The 22,249-nt window shown below is 44.9% G+C and overlaps 1 protein-coding gene across 1 annotated transcript in view; it reads right to left on the bottom strand.

Annotated features, from left to right (window-relative positions):
* si:dkey-22o22.2 (neural-cadherin) overlaps positions 1–22,249 on the bottom strand; it is a 100,113-nt gene that overhangs the window by 41,690 nt on the left and 36,174 nt on the right. Inside the window, exons 12-17 of the mRNA XM_049584911.1 lie at positions 21,670–21,919; positions 19,432–19,559; positions 19,158–19,344; positions 18,725–18,868; positions 4,795–5,078; positions 66–695 (exon numbers count right to left, since the gene is read on the bottom strand). Coding sequence (XP_049440868.1) covers positions 66–695; positions 4,795–5,078; positions 18,725–18,868; positions 19,158–19,344; positions 19,432–19,559; positions 21,670–21,919 — 1,623 coding nt within the window. The remainder of the gene's footprint in view (positions 1–65; positions 696–4,794; positions 5,079–18,724; positions 18,869–19,157; positions 19,345–19,431; positions 19,560–21,669; positions 21,920–22,249) is intronic.

Below are 22,249 nucleotides of genomic sequence, written 5' to 3'. Positions count from 1 at the left end.
AACTCTTTGAGTTGCCTTGTTGTTAGAATCAAACAAATGATATTGCCCCTCCATGGTGGACTCACCTGAGTGGTGTAGACCCTCTGAGTGAACACTGGTGGGTGATCGTTGACATCTGAAACCATGATGGTGGCTGTCCCTGTTCCCGCTAAACCCCCTCCATCCCTGGCCTCCACCACCACCAGATACCGGTCCTCTGCCTCCCGGTCCAGGGAACGTAGAACCGTGTAGATGGTCCCTGTGCTGGCGTTGATGGAGAACAGATTGAGGTTAATCTCATTACGGACGTTCTTGATGATGCTGTAGGTCAGCATGGCGTTCTTGCCCTCATTGGGGTCGTCCAGGTCCATGGCGCGCATCTCCATGACGGAAGTGTCAGCAGGTGAATTCTCAGGCACTTGGCCAACAAAACATCCGTCCACTTCCAGTGCCGGGCAGGGGAAGAAGGGTGCGTTGTCGTTGACATCTCGGACCTCTAACAGCACATCAGCAAATCCCGTGAGTCCTGCCCCTCCCTCGTCTGTGGCGAGGACGAGGAATCTCCAGGCTGGGCGCTCTTCACGGTCCAGGCGCCGTTGGGCATAGATTCTTCCTGTGCGTTCATCAATGGTGAACTCACCGCCGGCACCCTGGCCATGGAGAGAGTAACGCAGGGCAGTCTGGTCGGCCTCTTGGTCTGGATCTGTGGCCGACACCTGCGAGGGTTGGACAAGAAAATATCCAAATTGAGACACATTTCTGTTTTCTTTTACGTCACTCCCGTCAGCCTTTCAGGCCATCTGGTAGATGTCTGCTGTAGTTTAGTTTATTTAGTTTATCAAGGGACAGTGTGCAATAGCATTAATCATTTACAAGAGATGAGGAGATGGTTGCACCAGATTTAGCAATAACTGCTAATTTCCATCTGTAGTCCCAACATATAATTTAATTAGCATTTATAAATGTCTTTCTCTACATGTAACATGTGACTCATGTTAACGTTCTAAAATTATATTATTAAATCAGCCTTTACTTTCACACTGGCAACTTTCACCCACAGGTTAAGGCCATTTTCAGGTGATAACCCTGCAAACTCTAGGATAACCCTCGTCCGGAGCAGGCTTTAGGCTTAAGTCGGGGTTAGCCCACTTGGAGGAGGAGTGAGGATTGTGCCAGTGTAAATGCTTTCTTAGCCTGGAGCTAACAGATCCCTTAGCCTGGGGCTAACAGATCCTTTAGCCATGGGCTAACAGCTCCCTTAGCTTGGTGCAAACAGCTCCCTTAGCCCGAAGCCAACAGCTATCTTAGCCTGGGGCCATCAGCTCTCTTAGCTTGGTGCTAACAGCTCCCTTAGCCCGAAGCCAACAGCTATCTTAGCCTGGGGCCAACAGCTCTCTTAGCTTGGTGCTAACAGCTCCCTTAGCCCGAAGCCAACAGCTATCTTAGCCTGGGGCCAACAGCTCTCTTAGCTTGGTGCAAACAGCTCCCTTAGCCTGAAGCCAACAGCTACCTTAGCCTGGGGCCAACAGCTCTCTTAGCCTGAAGCCAACAGCTCCCTTAGCCTGAAGCCAACAGCTCTCTTAGCCTGAAGCCAACAGCTCTCTTAGCCTGAAGCCAACAGCTCCCTTGGCCTGAAGCCAACAGCTATCTTAGCCTGAAGCCAACAGCTCCCTTAGCCTGAAACCAACAGCTATCTTAGCCTGGGGCCAACAGCTCTCTTAGCTTGGTGCAAACAGCTCTCTTAGCCTGAAGCCAACAGCTCCCTTAGCCTGAAGCCAACAGCTATCTTAGCTTGGTGCAAACAGCTCCCTTGGCCTGAAGCCAACAGCTATCTTAGCCTGAAGCCAACAGCTCCCTTAGCCTGAAACCAACAGCTATCTTAGCCTGGGGCCAACAGCTCTCTTAGCTTGGTGCAAACAGCTCCCTTAGCCTGAAGCCAACAGCTATCTTAGCTTGGTGCTAACAGCTCTCTTAGAATAGAGCTAACAGCTCCCTGTGGCTAATAGCTCCCTTAGCAACATGCTTAGAGCAGTGTGAAAAGCCTAAATGTCAAACCTGGCCCTGGCAGCCAATCAAATCAAGCAGGTAGGCTACTGTTTTATGTGGTAGAGACAGTGTGACGGTGGTAAAATGCAGAGAGATCACAGGAGATTAGTTTGTGTGTATTTTCCTGATGTGTCACATCTGATTGCCCAGTTGTGCATGCAACCTTGCCCTAAAAATGCATCATGCTGTTTTGCCCAATGCTCTTTGCCACAGCATTTTTTGTAGCGGCAACAGCCAAGGGGATGCGAATCAGCGTAATCAGGGTCCGTAGTTTTTGTACATTTTCAGGAGCCAGGAAGTCGGCCTTCCAATGTGGCCACTCACACAAAGCTAAGGACAGTTTGGCCTTTATACGTCGTTGGGGGACACATCGAACAAACAAACTAGATCTGAATCATTCTGAGGTCCTAATGCCCATCAGAGCTGTTTAAAAGCCTGATTTAAAACACTTGTGTTCTGTAATGCCTTTAACAAAATCTTAATTTTTAAAAGCTTTTCTATCCATTTATGTTTTTAATCTATTGCTTTTGTGTTTTAAGTGCTGTTTGACTATTCTCCTTTTAAAAATGGGTAAAAAAAACTATTCAATTAGAATTACAGCACAAAACTTCAACAGGTTATTGTACTTGCTACAGAACACTGAACAGCAGTGAACACAATATTACAGACTGGGTCTTTTTGGTGATATTAAAAGACTTTTAAACTCACAAACATGTAAAAACAATCAGCCACAAGACACCAACATCTGCTAATGAAATGGATTTCATTATACGAGTAATGAAACATGGTCGCTGACTGTCACATTTTTTTAGCAAGCTGGTCAAAGCAGCAACACTGACTTCTCTCTTCAGTTGAAATAAACATTCTCCCTCTTCACAGGAACTATTGCTTTTTGTTCTTTCTCTTTTTTTCTTATCAAAACAGTTGAATTGCTTTTTTTATTATGTACAAATGTCAAGCCCAGCAAATAGGACATGCGGCAGGGAGCTGATTGCAGCAGCTGCCCCCGCACACAGGGACTGTGCAACACAGGAATAAACATTTCTCTGTTGCTTTGTCCTGTTTGCTTAATTAACCTGCCTTCCTGCTATCTCTCTGAACGAGGGGACACCAGCTCTCACATCTGTCACCGCGACACACAATGCAATTAAAAGTTAATAGACGCCAACAAAAGCAAGAAAAAAGTACACTTTTACCCTTTCTTCTCCTCTTTTCTCACCAGAGGGTTTGTTTACAGAAGCCTTTGAAGTTTTCTCCCCCCTCCATCCTCCCTCCTCCCTGCTGCCACCTCCCCCCTTGTTGGCTCTCTGCATTCCCTGACAATGTGATGCAGGTAGGCAATATTGAAGATGAGCAGTCGCGGCGCCACAGAGGAGGCTGCCACGCAGGTGAAGTCAAAGAATATTCATTTCAAATTGGATTTTCCCCTCCGTTCACTATCTGCTGAATTGTATTAACACACGGGGCTCACAGCGGCCCGCGTTCAGGGAGGGGCCGGGGAAAACTATTGAGAGGAACCGAGCATACATCAAATCAATTCCAGCAGGCGAGGGGGAGCAGGCCCAGGTTGAGGACTCGGTGACACATGCCTCTCTGACGGGGATTTCATCCCGGGCCTCACCGACGCACTTCCACCTTTCTAATCTGATTTAGCTTGGCGGCACATGCATATTACCGTGAATTACCAGAGATAGGTGTGACGAAAGGCGGATGAAAGCCGCAGAAGAAGGAGGTCGACTGACTTTCTGAGGCAACTTTTCAGTTCCTGGTTCCTTCCTGTCAGTTTGGTGGATGTTAAATTTGATATTGTGTTAAACAATGTCACACACATGTGATGTGTTAGTATGTGGACACTGGATCTGTGCTGAGGTGTCGCTCCGGGCTAATTCAACTCTACGTTTGAAGCGTGACCAGCACTATTAGATTTGTCTGTATTAAACCTGATACATTTTCACATCTTGATCGTATAAACTGAGATTTTCGTGACAGCTCCGTCACGGTGGAGGTGCGTTCAGAAGGTGCTACTTTCTCATGTTTGCATTTTTAACAGATTGATGTGGACTGGACCGACATCTGATCAGTGTTCAGTCAAAAACATACAACGTGCTCATCTTCTCCTCATCCAGTGGTTTGTATCGTATCGTAACGTTGAGTCCTTAATGTAAAGTTACACAGTTAACATAAAGTCACGGAGGTTAGGTTTACGGAAGAGAAACACGGACATGACGTACCTTGAGAGGACTCAAAGTTCACACGTATCCGAACAACAACCTCCTGGAAAAAGTCCTGTTTTTCCTGACCACCACCCAACCTTCCTCCTAACTGCACCGCTCGGAAACGCTTCCTTCTTTACTCCCGCCAGCACATTGGTCATGTGATCACAACCTTACAAAATACGTGAGTTATGCACGAACTTCTGGCTCATGATTATGTTAGATATGCTTGAATTTTTGCACATTTTTAACAATCCATTGATGTTAATCGATGTATCGAATTAATGATAAATGATCCAATATCATCAGTGTAGAGGAAAAACATGCATCCATATCATCATCTTTAGGATACGCCTTTATTTATCAATCGTCTCAAGTCAAACGCAGACCCCTGACTTGAACAGAATCAAAATCGATTCATGGACTTTGTGAAATCAGCAAATATCATATTGTTGTCCAAACTGATATAATATTGTGTTATAATAAAACTAGTGATTTACACTGCTATCAGGCAGAGAGGCCTTTAAAATGATGTCATACAAACACAATGACTGACCTCCAGCATGAAAACAGGAAGCTGAGTGAGCTCCTCTGTCACGGCGGCGTGGTACTCCGTCTGGCTGAAGACGGGCGCCTCGTCGTTGCGGTTGACCACCTGAACCACCACCAGCGTCTCGTTCTCCCACTTCCCGTCGGAGGCCACCAGCCGCAGCTCGAAGCGCTGTTCCATCTCGTAGTCGAGCGGCTGAGCCACGAAGATGGTGCCCACCTCGGGCTCCACGTCAAAGGTGCCCATCGTGTTTCCTGAGGTGATCTGGTAGCGCAGCTTGGCGTTGGCACCTGGAGGGAGGAAGTGGAGATCAGGGCAGCGTTACCAGCTCAATAATGTTGAAGTTGAAGAGCTGATTGACAGATTTTATTAATCTCAGCTTTGACTATAAACATTTATTTATACTGTCTAGTTGTTTTCATCAACCTTTGGACACTGAGTCTAATTAGGCAATCTGTGCACATCACCTCGTTTCTTAGTGGACCATGATTGGCATCTCTCATTTTTGACATTTTATAGCATAAATGATTAATTTAAAAAGAAGACAGATTAAAAAGTTAATTTAAGATGAGTGTTAGCTGCAGCTCTGCTTCTGAATATGTCACCTATTTTATTTTAAGAAATAGAAAACACAGCTTCTTTTTAGCAGTGAGTTCAGCTCAGGCTTTGATCAAACCAAAGCTCACAGAGACAAAGTTTTTAATCCTTCTAATCAAATTAAAACATCACCAAAATTAGAATCGCCACAAGTTGTTCATAGGAATTCTAAATATGTGAGACACAAACTGTGTGTGATGCCACAGACATGACAAACACGGCTGACGTGATGCAACACACACAGAGTGATTCTAATAAATACAACATCCCTTATGATCTCAAGTGTTTCTTACTCAGGGTTCTTTCAGCCCTAGAGTCGTTTCCTTTGGTCTGAATCAGGGACTCATGTTGTCCCAAAGTTGTATAATGGCCTAGAGTTGGTTGGTGTTCTCACGGCAGCATTTACAAGAGGACCAGATCAAATGCCTTGTGTGAGAAAGCTGCTCTTGATTGGTCAGAATTTCCATGTGGGAAAAATCCAGGAAGTAAAGCAAACATTGAAGAAGAGTACACTTGCAAGATAAATGTGACACTTTCTAATGTCACAATGGAGGGACAACTACGCAGGTTGATTTTAGCGCTGCTCATCGTGGACTATATTGCTGTCATTGTTCATTTTAGTCAAAGCATACAGTTTGAAAACAAGGCAAATTCGGCTCCAACTAGAAAACAATGTTTTGATGCATTGGATGTGCTGAATGTGCATATTAAGGCAGTACAGGAGGAGGTGCACATTAATAATCCTCCAGGACTGTAACATGCTCATGTTTAACCCAAACAATGTGTCATGTGACTGCAGTTGCTTCACATCCAGGTCGGAACACCTTCTCACCACAAACCAACCGCACCACAGTTCCTTTGTAACCGGACCGAGACCACCTCTTCAAGAAGGTCTCAGTCCGGTTGTTTTGGTGCACACCTGAGTGTGATTGCTGTGTTCACACCTGCCCAAAGGAACTTGAGTTCAATTGAACCGAACCAAACAGGGCAGGTGTGAAAGCAGCCTGAGAGACCACAACACGTGCAGATGTTGAGAGCTGTCCATCATGTCGACAGTGGAGCTCTCATTGTGAAAAGAAACTTTCTGAGTGATATTGGAGGAGATTTCCATGCAGAAAAACAAGTGTTTGATTGGCAGTAGAGACACACACACACACACACACACACACACACACACACACACACACACACACACACACACACAGAGTGATGACCCGTGTGGACAGCAGCAGTAGATATCAAATATTTGGGAGAAAAACAGGCATCTCTCTCACAGTGGGGCTCATTAGATGGCTTTCTCTCCTCCAACCCTCCTCTTTCTCTCTCTCTCTCTCTCTCTCTCTCACACACACACACACACACACACACACACACACAGTTGTGGGGTGCTGAAACTTATAAATTCAAATTTCTCTGTTACTCTACGTTGTGTCTTTTCCTCGCCTCTCTCCTCGCCATCTTTGATTTCTTTCTTTCCTTTTCTCCTCCTTCACACCAGAAAATGAAACAGCCAAATTAATCTGTGTGTATTTGCAAAACTGCTAACAGCAGGGATTACATTTTTTTATAGGCTCACACGGAAGGTAGCGTCGCCCTGGTTCCCTCGTCAAAAAGCCAGCGGGATTTTTCCTTTGGATTATTGCAGAAAATAAGATCTGTGGCGAACAAACTTTCATGATACTTAGACGTTTTGTTCAGCATGATGATCTTCACAAATGAACAACATTTGTGTTGTATTTGAACACAAATGCAATCATCGGGCTAGGTTAGGCTATAAACAAACTACGCCATGGTCACATGACTGAACATCGCCACCACAACGATGCTGTCACGTCATGGATGAGGTTCTATCGTCTCATTTAGCTTCTTGTTAGCAACCATCTTTTACACAGAAAAGCTTCACAGTGGGGTATTTACTGACATGTTTTCGGTGCTTGACCCATTGTCTTTGAGATGATCGAACAGTTGAACAAATCCGTAGCCCTGACGTGTATTTACATTTTCAAGGAGGTGCATGCTGCAGTGGGTAGGGGAGACCGGGGATGGTGGTAACAAAGGGATAGTTGTAACACTCTCAGTTTGGCCAATAAGAAACGAGCTGTGGTGACATCATCAACATAGTCCATGCCCATTTACAATTGGAGCTCACTGGTGAAGCCACATGTCTGAGTCCAAATTTGTCTGTTCTAGAGCCAAAAAACAGTTTTTCAGGTGAGAAACCAAACATTTTCATCACAGTTGTTTTTTGCATAGTGTCCATTGTGTTGTATGTACAATTGTTTCGCTTACATAGGTTCAAGTAGTAGTTTCTCTAGTTTAATTTGATGTGTTTCATTAGTGCTAGCTTTGAAGCTAAATGCTAAAAACTGTTAGCTCTTTCATGGCTGCTAGGCATGGGGAGGGTTGTAACAGTTCTTAAAAAGTGGGGATTTTGGGCCCACAAAGCCTGCACCCCAGGCAAGGACATCTACATTTGCCACAGCTGCCAATCAGATTAAAATAGGCTATAGGTATTATGCCTTAGTTTGCTCAGATAATAGTTACTGAAAAAAAAAAGTGTTTATTGTTCAACTGTTCAAATGCTGTTCAAACGTCACCTTTTTTTGTATTTATGTTATACATTTCTATTAATTTTAATATTACAATTATTGTACTCTTAGAAGTTTATTGTTCCTTCTTTATTATTCATTGAAGTGCTAGAATACATTTAGCCTATTGTGAATCTTTTTTTAAGCACAGTAATTTAATTGTTACATCCATCCCCAGCTAGTGTTACAACTCACATTAATTTCCATAATCTGTGATGGTGTAGTAGAGGTCAAAGTGTGTGTTATTTATAGCAGACAAATATGGGTACCACATATCAAAATTTAAGAGCTCTAACAAAAAAACCCACTGAGTTACACTTGCTCAAACAAAAAGTGTTACAATCATCCCCGGTCTCCCCTACAGTGAAACCATAGATGTATAAATTGAAGTGGATACAGTATTGGGAGCAGGACCCCATCCATTCCTATGAAACTTGCTCAGTGGCACGTGAAGCCACAGTCGTTCAACTGATGCATCAGCACTGCTTCACTGGACCTGTAATGACTTCCACCGTCCGAGTCGGCTACTTCCTATTTAGCTCTACACTAAATTGAATGGGGATAAATGACTTAATCGTGTGACTCTTCACGACTTTTCAAAAGCTATCAAATCAAATGGATCAAATTCTGATACTGACACGAGTCATGGGACAAAGTCAAAGGCATCATGGGACGGACTCTGCAGTTGTAATTCCATCGTTTGGCCACTATGCGAAATTGGTTTCGAAGCCCGGTGCACTTCCTGGGGGCCTGGGTGAAACTCCCAAAGCTTCAAAGTGAAGTGTAAAACTTTAGCCCCTTTGCTCGTCCCTGTCCTTGTCTCCTAAGCTCTTACTTTGAGATCTTATCTCCTCCTCCCCCCGTGTTCCCTTTTCTCTCTTCTTCTTTCCTCTGTGCTTTCTCTCCCTTTCCTGTTTTCCTCTCCTCCTTATAAAAGTCCTTTATTATCATTTCCTCTCCTTCTCTCCTGAACAGCTTCTCCTAACCTCTTGGTCGCCCCCTTGCTTTCCTCCTTCCTCTTATCCATCCTTTTTTTACCTCCTCTGCAGGCGTATTGTTTTTCTTTCTTTCCTTCATTCTCCTTCTTGCATCTTCCCTCTGAGCCTTTATCACCCTCTCTTCTCTTCCTATCCTTTGTCCACTTGCCTCCTTCCTCCCCTTCACCTCCTCTCTGCTCATCTTCCGGCCTTTTTCTTTTCTTTCCTCTTTATTTCTTCTCATCTTCTACTCTCTAGCAATTTTTCTTCTCTCCTGTCTCCTAAACTCCTCTTTCCTTGGACCTTATCTCCTCGCGTCCTCCTTTCCTTCTGACACACATGGACGTAGTAAACACACACACACACACACACATATACAGATGCATGTTCAGAGCCCAGAGGCAGGTCTGTCAGGGTCCGGCCTGCTCTCTGTTTACCGGCACCAAGGAGACTTTAGGAGACAAACACCATCTGTGGAGACATGGAGGACCTTCATTACGACACCGGAGAGAGTGTGTGAGTGTGTGTATGTGTGTGTGAGAGAGGAAAAGCTTAAGTGCACCGGTCCGTCACAGCCTCTGAGCACGATCCGTCGTGACACTCGCCGAGCGACTGAGTGTGTGTGTGTGTGTAAATGTGTGTGAGGGGAGTAGCTCCAGCGGTTTTGTGCCTCCGGCAGCCTCCTTAATGATCAGTCTGGCCATATGGTGTTGCCCTCTTAACACACACACACACACACACACACACACACACACGGACACACACTCTGGGGGATAGGGCTGATTTAATTCGAAGCCTAGCAGGAGGCCCCAAAAATTGAGATTAAGGTCAGATCTCTGCTCCTCGTGAGGTGGACCGGAGGGGGAAGTCGTCCCTGAGCGCTGACTGCAGGTCGACACTCTGAAGGACTAAAACTTATCACTGGAGGAAAGTTTGGATTCGATTTAAGGCCGCATTAGGAAAGATATCACATGTTGTGGCCTCAGATGGCTGCAAGAGATACTGGAGCTTTTTGAAATTCAGCTGGCTGCACTACCCAGAAATCCTGTGTGGCGATGTCATTAAAGCAGAGTGTGAGTCATTACAACAAAGTGACGAGGAAACATGGAGCTCAGCAGGTTTCAGGCGGCACATTTCGGGACAAATACTGTTTATTAATTTGTAAAATTTGCCCTAAAATGCCTCATTTTCTGAATTAAAGTAAGATGTTTTTATAAAAGGTGAAATCTGTTTTTTTTTCTTCTGCTGTGCAGCTGCAGTGTAAATCCTTGTTGTTATGTTGTGACACGGCTGACACAGAGTCTAACTGAACTGCTTATGCTAAACATTTATGTCTTTCCAAATTATTCACATCAACATTTAAATCATAATTATGACTGTTTTTGAACCTTCGGATACATCTGACTGAATAAAACACTCATGTCTCACATCATCTGAAGTCTGGAAGTCAGCGTAATTAAATATTAATAAATGGATATAGAGCCGGTTCGTCAATGCACAATAATTTGAACTCTCAAGCTGAAAACACACCGTCACTGCCGCCGTGCTGCGCGTGCTGTGACGCGTGTCAAGTGCCGCACCGTGCACACATTGGACGCCTTGTGCTGCAGCTCGACAACAGACGACCACGCAAAGTTATTACACTCTTACTGACAGATCTGTACTTCCTCCACCTCTGCGTTAGCTTAAAATCATGTGTGGACAGCCACTAATTAAACTTGACTTCTCACCTGAAGAGCTGATCTCCAGAGCTGTGACTCACCAGGAAGTATCTTTCTGGCCGTTGACTTCATGACAACGGGATTGTGGGTCGTTTAGCTATATTTCTCGACCTCAACAACAAGTCTCTCATCATCGATTCTTCGTCACACACAAGACACAGCAACAGCTACAGAGTTCTCTTATACGTACGTGGTGAGGAGAGGAGTCGAGCTGCTATAGGAGCATGGATGGATGGATGGATAGATGGATGGATAGATGATAGATGGATGGATGGATGGATGATGGATGGATGGATAGATGGATGGATGATGGATGGATGGATAGATGGATGGATGGATGATGGATGGATGGATGGATGATGGATGGATGGATAGATGGATGGATGGATGGATAGATGGATAGATGGATGGATGGATGGATGGATGGAGAGATGGATGGATGGATGGATGGATGGATGGATGGATGGATGGATAGATGATAGATGGATGGATGGATGGATGGATGGATGGATGGATGGATGGACGGATGGAGAGATGGATGGATGGATGGGTGGATGGATGGATGGATGGATGGATGGATGGATGGATAGATGATAGATGGATGATGGATGGATGGATGGATGGATGGATGGATGGAGAGATGGATGGATGGATGGGTGGATGGATGGATGGATAGATAGATGGATAGATGATGGATGGATGGATGGATGGATGGATGGATGGAGAGATGGATGGATGGATGGATAGATAGATGGAGAGATGGATGGATGGATAGATGGATATGGACTTGTATAGACAGCTTAATTGTATTTCATTATATTCTACTATAATTTAAACATTTGACTACAGTATGTTCTACGCGTGTGTAGCATAAAGAGGCCACAATCTGTATTTCATCTGGCAATCCTGAGTCGTAAAATGAGAAATAAAATGAACCTAAGTTTTTTGTTTTGGTAGTTTACAGCTTACACACACTCACCCTCATTATCACTCCACTTCACTGCAGCAGCAGTGTGTGTGTGTGTGTGTGTGTGTGTGTGCGCACTCACTAAATCCCGGGGCGACACTAAACTGAAACACCAAACTCAGCGGAATTATAAAAACGCCTCTTGATCTCATTACCAGACGCACTTAGTTCGGCAAATTTTCCACTCGGAGGACCAAACGGGATCCAGAAAACACGGCGGGTGACAAAAGCTGCTGCGCCTAATCAGCTTTAGGATGGGGAAATTTAAACCCACCCCTCACACACACACACACACACTCACACACACACACACACACACAACCAGCATACCTGCGTTTATTCCAACAAACACCAAAACAAGATGGAGAAAATGCAGGAATGTGTGTGTGCTTCTCTGGTGTAATTGTGTTTGTCTGACCTCCAGTTTATAGCTGAACAGAAGGTCACTGATGCTTCAACACCTGTCAGCTTCAACTGTGGTCATAATGTACTACAAACACACACACACACACACACACACACACTCACAGCTGCAGCCGAGGTGACGGTGCTGCAGTTGGAGGATAAAACCTTCAGTCGAGTTTACAGCTCATCAAACCTCAGATTGGAGCTTTAACTCATTTCAGGAGTTTCTTTCACCTTCAGTCACCTTCAAACACACACACACACACACACACACACACACACACACACACACACACACTGTACACACTGTATATAAACACAGGGGCATCAGCAGGTCTATAGATGCAGGTGCAGTTTTCCTCTCTGGTAAGTCAGCTTCAAATTTGCATAGCTAATAAGACCAACACACTTCGCTTTCTCCTGCGTGTGCAGTAAAATAACACACAGAGCATGGATCATGTGCACACTAGCACATGTTTCACACCAACAACAAAATGATATGGTGACAAATCAAAAACAGATTTGTCTCTTTGCAAGTGTCCTTTTTATTTTAAAGACAGCCTCTCGCTGACAGAGTGAAACTCTCGATCATCAGAGTAGATCTGAAACTTTGGCTAAATTTGTGCAGCCTCATTCCCAGAAGAAAAAGTTGAGCTGCAACATTTCCGAACCACTTTAATCACAGCGTGTTGAAATACAGAGACCCAGATACTCCAAAACAGACTTCAGAGAACTAGCGGCGATGTAAGCTGACGGTTGGATTCCCTTATGTCACCTATGTCTTAGCCAAAAAGTTGCACATGAACAGACCACAAGCATTTCCAACACAACACATACGTTCTGCGCCTGTGTGACACTCCACACCAGCAGATGGCAGTTGTCTGTATTTGTCATTTAAAAAAGGGAAACAGGAAAACCATCTTGATGCTAGTTAGCAAGTTAGCACATTAACAATCCAATGTTGAAAGAACAGAGCATATTTACAGTGGACCAGCGAACAACAACTCAAACTATCAGGAAATGTTTCTGCTAAGGAGCTCAAAGGCTGAAGAAAAATACTCTGACCTTCTGCCAGTGTTAATTTCATTGATAAAAACTATGACAAAAAAATATTCGTCAATGACCTTTTTTTCCATGATGAAAATGAGACGATGACGAGCTAAAAATAGCTCTAAAACAAAATCTATGTTTCATTTGACGAGAAGACGAGACGTGACGAGAATGTCAGTGGTGGACTACTGAAAGCCAAAACCAGCCGTGCTTATACATATCATCAAATGCTGCATGAGGGACAGGCTGGTTAACTCCACCAAATAGTCTGTGCCAGGATGTTTCGCTAGCGGCTGAATGGTAGCAGAGCAAGCAGCCACTGGCCACCGGACTTCACAGCTGATCCCCGCAGGACTCTATTCAGTCTGGACTTGAGAAGGTTCTCTTCTCGTGCACTAAGCTGAACCGCCAATCAGAGTGATTTCATTCAGCGATGGGTGCAGGACACACCACACCGACTAAGGCGACAGACGCCCATTGACAGCCCAACACTGACCAACGGCTGACCCTCAACTTGGTGTGTCAGGCGTTACGGTTTCACTGTAAAGTCTGAACTTATCTGCCACATAATAACGTACAAATATAACATATGTGTGGTTTGCAGAAATGTACAATGTCACTATTTTTCCCGGTAGGGATGCACAGTAATATCAGCATGTCATTGGCATTAGCTGATACTGGCTTTGAAACAAAATATCAGAATCGGCCAACATGCGTTCTCTTAATGTGCACAATGAATGAATATTACATACATTGAAAACTGTTGTATTTCATGTCTCCATCTGCTGGTGGGCCGTCACGATAAGAGTATGTATGTGTAATATGATGCTAATTCCACTACAGAAGAGACTTGATCACTAAAATTAGGTGGGGAAAAAAGCTGATTTATCGGTACCGTATCGGTTACTAGTCAAATGAGTTGTTACATATCGGCATATCAGTAAAAGATCCAGTATCGTACATCCCTATTTTCTTATGCTTGGATTATGAGCAGTAAATGCAGCTGCTCTTTGCTGTTGTTTGCTAAAATGTGCGTCCATGTGAAGCAGGACACATTCAGTAAGCGGACAGCATGCAGTGGACTCAATTTAACTTCAAATACAGAGATTTTGACACCTTGTCACAATTATTAAGAGGCGCAAATTTACGTATAAATTTTCCCCTTTCGATGAGCCCCAAAAAACACTCAAAAATCTATTGCAACTAAATGCACCAAATGACATTTAATACTTGCGAGAGGTGTCTGAAAGAAGCACAAGAAAAGTGATGTTGCTCCGGGTTCCAAAGGGTTAAAACAATGCAAGAACAATTAGAAGAACATGGTGGTGGTTATGTTTGTCTGCAAAAGAAAGTATAATTAAAAAGAATCTGTGTAATTCAGACCTCTTCAGGTGTCTAAAACAAGATGGACTGCTGTAGTGTACAAAACAACATGTGACATATTATTGTCTCGTCTCAGACCAGTCAGAGCAGCGCAGGTTGTTTCATTAGAGGCCTTATGTGCAGAGAAGAAGATGAATTTCTTGTGCATAAATGATAAAGATTGAAAAACATGCTAATGCTCCAGATCTCTGTGTGTTCCTCTCACAGTGCTGACTCAGCAGGGATCAGCTCTTATGTTTCAGTTAATCTCCCACCTACCTGCCCGTTAGGTCTGAGCTAAGATGACTGGTTCCCCCCCCTACCGGTGGTTTGGGGTCGAGGGGTGTTTGTTAATTACCACGGGGAGTCCCTGACGAGACACAAACTGGGGATAAAGCGTCTACGTTTGGGAGGGAATCATCAGCAGTTTGCTATCTTAGCGTTTCTTAATCCCGTGTTCAGCGTCTTCCTGAGCCGCGCAGGGATCAGTCTGAAGGGAATAAACACTAAATCTAGACACTTCCAACAACAACGGCACACTAGACAAACAAAAAATAAAAACAGCAACAGATTGAGGCAGAACTGTTCGTACAATAAAAATATAAAGCAGAGCAGGCACTCTCTCATTAGTCCTCTCTGTATGTTTATGAAGCAGAATCATAAAGCCTGAGATAAGTGTGAATGTTTGCCCAACACATGGACGTGTCTTCACGTTAAATTCTCACAGGTGACAGATGCAGTGAATCACACTGATCATCATGTTGCAGTGCAGTGTTCTGCTGGGAAACCTTTGGTCCTCCTGACATTCATGTGACAGGCTCCACCCACTCAAACATAGCTGCAGAACAAGCACCTCCCTCAGTCCCTGATGGCAGTGCCCCCCCAACAGGACAATGCACCATGCCACACCACAAAAGTGTCCCTAGGAATGACCAGAGGAATGGGACAAAGAGCTCAAGGTGTCAACCTGGCCTCAAAATTCCCCAGATCCCAATCTGATCAAGCATCTGGGGGACATGCTGGTACTGCAGAGTTACCCTTGATCCACGGTGGGTCCTCCTTGGATTGGACTTGGCTCTGACCTGTCGAGGCATAGTTTAGGAAAAAAGAACAGGGTTTGACTTCACAATCCTACGCAAAGCGAACACTGCCATCCTGAGTGAACGTCGGTTGTTGTTGGACCCATCCACCACCCTTGCCAACCGCCTCACTCAGACTTTTGCCGCCTTAACTTTTGTTCTTGTCCCAACATGTTTTCCCCTTATGCCATTAAACTATAACAGTGACCAGCTGTGTATCATGCCAAGGTGAAAGGACGGCTTTTTTGTTGGTGTCTGACGCTGGAATTTGCTGACCAAGCTGTGAATTTCGACAACTTCAGAGTGAGACTAGGTTGAAATGCGAGTTGAGTCGAGTAGAGTCGGACTGAACCATTCAGTGGAAATGCAGCATTTGTGTGCAGCCATGTGGACGGTCAAATTATCCTCACACTCTGTCTGAACACACAGTAAAAGTATGACTGAATCAGGAAGTTGTAGTTGCAGGTAAAACTGAATGAGTGCACCTGACATGTTGACACCATATAGCACAGGAAAACTGTGTTAACACTATTAGTTGAAGTGAGTCTGTAAACTGTGATGAACTATGACCTCTGTTTCCAACCTGTGTGGCTGCTCAGACTTTTTTCATACGGACGGGGCCGACACAAACAGAAACAAACTCTGTGACTCTTGGGCTTTGGCCGAAATTGAGTCTGCTTTATTTCATTTTTTTAGTCTCCCATCTTGTTAGTGTAGGCTTCATTAAGTTTGGTCCGCTCTGAAGTGTTTCTGCTTTCTATTTTTAACACATACAGTAAATGGCTTGATTCTAAAATCTGATCAAACTACGAAGGGAAGTTTGAAACGCGAGGAGCGGCGGGAAGTTTGGGGACCTCCTGAGGGAATCAGAACGAGTCTGCAACACAAACACCGAGCCGAGTGTGAGCGTAGAGAACAGAACAAGTAAAGGTTAAAGATTAAAAAAAGAAAATAAATAATCAGACGTCACTCTCCTTCCCTTCACTCAGAGTAAAGAAAACCCCAGAGGCTTCGAGCCGACGCCAGCAGCCGCCGTCATTAAGAGACAGAGAGAGAAAGAGAGAAAGAGAGAAGCGCTTGTTTTGTTGTTTTCAGATTTTTTGCCTCCTGCTGCTTATTGGTTGGAGCGGAGGAGGAAGAGGAATGAGGGACAAACACAAACAAAGAGACAAACATCAAAACTGTCGACCTCAAGGGAGCAACAGCACTCACTAACGAGCTGTGACAGCAAGAGAAGAAGAGAGGAGGAGATAGGAGAGGAGGGGGGAGGAGAGAGGTGATAGGAGAGGAAGCAGGAGGAGAGAAAAAAGGAGAGGAGGATAGAGAAGAGGGGAGGGACGAGAGGAAAAGAGAGGATGTAAGGGGAAAGAGGAGAGAAAATCTGAACTGAGAGGAAACAAAGAAAACAGAAGAGAGCAAAAAATATGAGGAAAAAATACCATAAGAGAAAAGGTAAAAAGAAGAATAGAAGAGAGGAAAAAAAAGAACAGGATAAAATCCAAAGAGAAATGAAGAGAAACAAATACAATAGAAGAAAAGAGAAGAAAGGAAAGAATAGGAAAGGCAAAGTCTAGAGAAAAGGAGGAACAAGAAAAGGTAACGAGAATGAACAGAGAGCCAAAAGAGAGGAGAAAAGGAAATGGAGAGAACAGAGTAGGAATGAAGAGATGGGGAGAAAAGAACAGAAAGAATATCAAAGAAGAGAAGGTGACAGAAGAGAACAAGATAAGGGTGAAGAGGAGAAAAGTGGAGAAAAGAAACGAGAGGAAAAGAGGAATACAGATGAGCAAGAAAGAGGAGAGGAGTCAAGAAGAGCTGGTAAATAAAGAAAACAGAAGAACAGAACAGAGGAGAGGATGACAGAAGAGTAATCCCAAACAATCAGACACATCTCGGCCCTCAGTGATTCATCAAACGTTCTTATCCGACCAATCACAGTGAAGGAATGATGACTAAATGTAAATGATAAATGTGGCCCCTGAAATCATCCTTTAAATATCCTGCCATGATATATTCTGAGTTCAGAGGCCTCGCCCCCAGAGTTCATGACATGAAGAGGCAAAAAGATCTTCTCTGAGCTGGAAATGGAAACACTGACGTCCCAGAACCAATTTAACCACCTGGTTCTATTTGGCAGCCTGAAAGTGGCTTCAAAGGAAATCGAAATCACTGCTGCGGTCAACAGCATTGGAGCAGACAATCAAACTCCAGCTGAGGTTTCAATATTTAATTTACACATTCATGATATGTACCAACCTATAGCCAACATACACTCAGTGGCTACTTCTAAAGTACACCTCTTCAACTGCCGTTAATGCAAATAGCTAATCAGCCAATCACGTGGCAGCAGCTCAATGCATTTAGTCATGTAGACATGGTGAAGACGAGCTGCTGAAGTTCAAACAGAGCATCAGAATGATGAAGAAAGGTGATTGAAGTGACTCTGAACGTGGCATGGTTGTTGGTGCCAGACGGGCTGCTCTGAGTATTTACTGGGATGTTCAGCACAACCATCTCTAGGGTTTACAGAGGATGGTCCCAAAAAGAGAAAATATCCAGTGAGCCAAAATGCCTTGTTGATGCCAGAGGTCAGAGGAGAATGGCCAGACTGGTTCAAGATGATAGAAAGGCAACAGGAAGTCAAATAAGCACTGGTTCCAACCAAGGTGTGCAGAAGAGCATCTCTGAAGCAACAACACCTTGTCCAACCTTGAAGCAGATGGGCTACAGCAGCAGAAGACCACACCAGGTGCCACTCCTGTCAGCTAACAACAGGAAACTGAGGCTACAATTCACACGGGTTTTCTCACCAAAACTGGACAATAGAAGATTGGAAAAACCACATTCAGATGGAAGCATGGATCCATCCTGCCTTGTATCAACGCTTCAGGCTGCTGCTGCTGCTGGTGGTGTAATGGTGTGGGGGAGATTTTCTTAGAGTGATGTCATCATGTCAATATGGACCAAAATCTCTGAGGAATATTTCCAGCACCTGGTTGAATCTATGACACCAGAATTAAAAAGGGGGTCCAACCTGGTACTAGCAAGGTACAGGGTTGTTACAATATTCATATCAAGCTCATCTCGTAACACGTCTCGCACTCAACAAGAAAGTTTGAGTTCTCTCCAACATCATCTTCAGCTGCATCCCTCAGACAGACAGACAGACAGAAAACCCACTGTGACTCACCCTCGTCCTCGTCGTTGGCGGTGACGGTGATGAGGACGAAGCCGACCTCCTTGTCTTCCTCCACGCTCACCTCGTACACTGGCCGGGCAAACACCGGGGCGTTGTCGTTGACATCGGTGATAAAGATCCTGACGTACGCCGTGTCTGAGAGACAGAAAATACATTTACAAACACCTGAATCAGCTTCTGTGGTCTGCAGAACATTTTCTAGTTACAGCAGCATCATCATTTGGCGTCAGTGTGATTTTGAGGTATGAAATGAGGTTTTTGCCAAATCGCATTCCTTATTTTATCCTTTCCCCTTATTTTTGAGTGACCCTTTTCACCCCAGAATAGATATACAAAGGCTAATGGTTGAAATCTTCTATGAAATGGGACAACCTTTCTTGTGTGTGTGTGTGTGTGTGTGTGTGTGTGTGTGTGTGTGTGTTACCTGTGTTAGGTTGTCCCTGCTGGCCTGGTCTGGCTGATTCGGAGCCGTCCTGTGACTGGACCTCGATCAGGTAGGAGGCTTTCTGCTCGCGGTCGAAGGAGGCTCGAGTGACGATGGTGCCGCTGCGCGAGTCGATGTCAAAGAACTGAGAGTCCCCACTCTCATCCTTCAGGATCACGTAGTGGATCTGAAGAAGGAGAAGAAGAAAGAAACTTCAGTAGAAGTAGAAGAAGGAGAAGAAAATAAATGATGCATGTGTTCAGATGTTCCTCACCCTCCCGTGCAGACCAGAGTCCAGGTCTGTGGCCGACACCTGAGCCACCGACGTGCCGATCTCGGCTCCCTCTGGGACCGTGGCCTCGTAGGTGGACGACAGGAAGAAAGGAACGTTGTCGTTCACGTCTGAGGAAGGAAAGAAAAGGAAGAAACATTTCTTTCTAAATTTATCTTTTGTTGTTGTTTTGTTGTTGCAGGATCTGGCAGGAGAACACAAACAGTCTGTCACATCCATGAAAGCTGATTAAATTGGATTAAAAGCTGACAGAGAGAAGGCGAGAAAGACAGAAACAAACAAAGAAAGAGAAGCAGATAGAAGGCAGAGAGAAGCAAAGAAAGACAGAAGAAAGTTTGTGTTTTTTGCAACGTTTACACCAGTTAAGAAGATTAAAAAGTGAAGTGAAATAAAGAAAGAAGAAACAGACAAAAGGAGAGAAGGAGAAACAGTCAGCGAGCTGAAGTCCATCAGAAAGTGAAGTTGGACTGCGTCTCCCCTCGCTAATGAAAACCGACTTATTAGTGAGGAATTATCCTCCAAACACCATGAAGAGTCCACAAAGCAGCTTGTCAGCTCACTTTCAAGCTCCGCTAAGCCAATTACAGCGTCCGATGTGGGTTTGTTCAAAGCCAATCAAAGTCAGGAAGTGTTTTCTCCTCTTCCTTTCTCTCCGCCCGCCTACAGGTGCTGACTGGGAAATGAGTCACTGCTAAAATGAGGCGGCATGGCGCTCACGGCACCAGCCGCTGCTGTTTACCGCCAGAGTCGACACAGGGAAGTGAACTACACTTCATTATTCCTCCCCATCATTCTCTTTGTCATCTTCCAGCAGTGTCGCTCATTACAGAGTTTCGGCCGTTCCCTGATCGCTCCTCTTCCTCTGCTCGTCACATCTGAACAATGACTCATTTACGAAAGTAAATGAGCTTCTAATCTTAAAATGAGTCACAGAAATAATTACAGGGGCTGCTTTCAAATTATTAGTGCTGTTAAAATATGAAGAGACTAATTCTGTTGCTGTAGCAGCGTGTGTTTCGACTGTGTCTTTCCTCTGAGATAAGAGTTAAATATTCAGACACTTTGATCTGTCACTCGTTTACATGTTGGCTTGTTCATAAATCAATCAATAATTTATTTGTCACATGGAATTATACAATCAGATCCTTTAACTTGTGCACAGTAATTAAGTCCTTTTTTATGTGTGTGTCTATTTACATCGTTGGCTTTATAATTAATTATAATAAGAGGTTGGGGAGGTAGTCAAAAAGTTCCCTATCGGCAAGGCGCCGGGTGTGGATGAGATTCACCCTGCTGTTGTGCTGTCAAGTGTTCAAGTATCTCAAGGTCTTGTTCACAAGTGAGGGTAGAATGGATAGGTGACTTGGTGTGGCATCTGCAGTGGTGTGGGTTTGTCGTGGTGAAGAGGGAGCTGAGCCAGAAGGCAAAGCTTTCAATATACTGGTCCATCTCCGTCCCAGCTCTCACCTGTGGTCATGAGCTCTGGGTAGTGACCAAAAGAATGAGGTCGCGGATACAAGCAGCTGAATCGAGTTTCCTCTGTAGGGTGTCTGGGTTCAGCCTTAGAGATAGGGGGAGGAGCTCAGACATCCAGAGGAAGCTCGGAGTAGAGCAGCAGCGAGTGGAAAGACGTCAGCTGAGGTGGTTTGGGCATCTGATCAGGATCGTCCTGGGCGCCTCCTGTTAGAGGTTCAAGGAGGGCCAAGTCCGAGCCTGGGGCAGACCAAGAACACGCTGGAGGGATTATATATCTCATCTGGAACACCTCAGGGTCCCCCAGGAGGAGCTGGAAAGTGTTGCTAGGGAGAAGGATCTGGGGTGCTTTGCTTGGCCTGCTGGATGGATGGACATCCCAACCTCAGCAAGACAGACGCCTCATGAACACAGGCAGCACCGCTCTGCAGCTGCTGACACAGTCTATGCAATGTCTACATATACATCCATGGGTCAGACAACAACAACAACAACAACAACAACAAAAAGACAGTTGTGTTGGCCCACAAGTTCTCACAATGCCAGATGGCCTGTGTCACTTTCTGGTTTAAAGAATTTACCTTTCACACAACCGCAGCAATAAATCTGTCACCAAACAAAAAATGTTACTGGCAGCAATTTGTTGCTGACATTTATGATCTATCTGAGTAAAGCACTGAACGGATATCTGCGTTTACCCTCAAATAACCCTTACGAGCTCACACACACACTCCCTCTCCGCCTTACCTGTCACGTTAACATAGACGGTGGTGAATGACGCAAGCGGCACGGCGGCCACGTTCTGGACCCGCACCCTGAGCGTGAAGAACCGTGTGGTCTCGTAGTCCAGATTCTCAGCCACCAGGATGGACGCCGAGCTGTCCGCCCGGTTTGGCTTGATGTAGAAACGCACTGGCATGTTGGTCTCCGGCACCTGACCCTCCTCCAGGTTGTAGGTCACCCGGGGGTCACCGAGTGGGGACGTCGCCTTGATGGTCTGAAGGGAGAAAGAGGGAGTGTAGAGGTCAGATGCACATGATGTGTTATTGTGTGTTCACGCTGTCTCTCAGAGCAAATCTACAGGAAGTGACACGGAGGAAATATCAATGTCAGGCACACCTGAGGAGAGCAGGGTGGGCCAGACTCAGTGATTTACATGGTCACACCTCACCCCACCTTCCTGCTCCTCAGTAGTCAGGGTGAATTGGCAGAAATGGAATATAGCATAATATGTACGTCTTCTTTAGTGTAAAAGAATTGTTGTGTCTTTGTTCCCTTTGGATGCACCAAATCCTCCTGAATCTTACACACTGGACCTTAAAGGAGA

Source organism: Epinephelus fuscoguttatus, linkage group LG8, assembly GCF_011397635.1.
Source record: "Epinephelus fuscoguttatus linkage group LG8, E.fuscoguttatus.final_Chr_v1".
NCBI lineage: Eukaryota > Metazoa > Chordata > Actinopteri > Perciformes > Serranidae > Epinephelus > Epinephelus fuscoguttatus.
The sequence above is the reverse complement of the archived record's forward strand: the minus strand, read 5'-3'. Positions and strand labels throughout refer to the sequence as shown.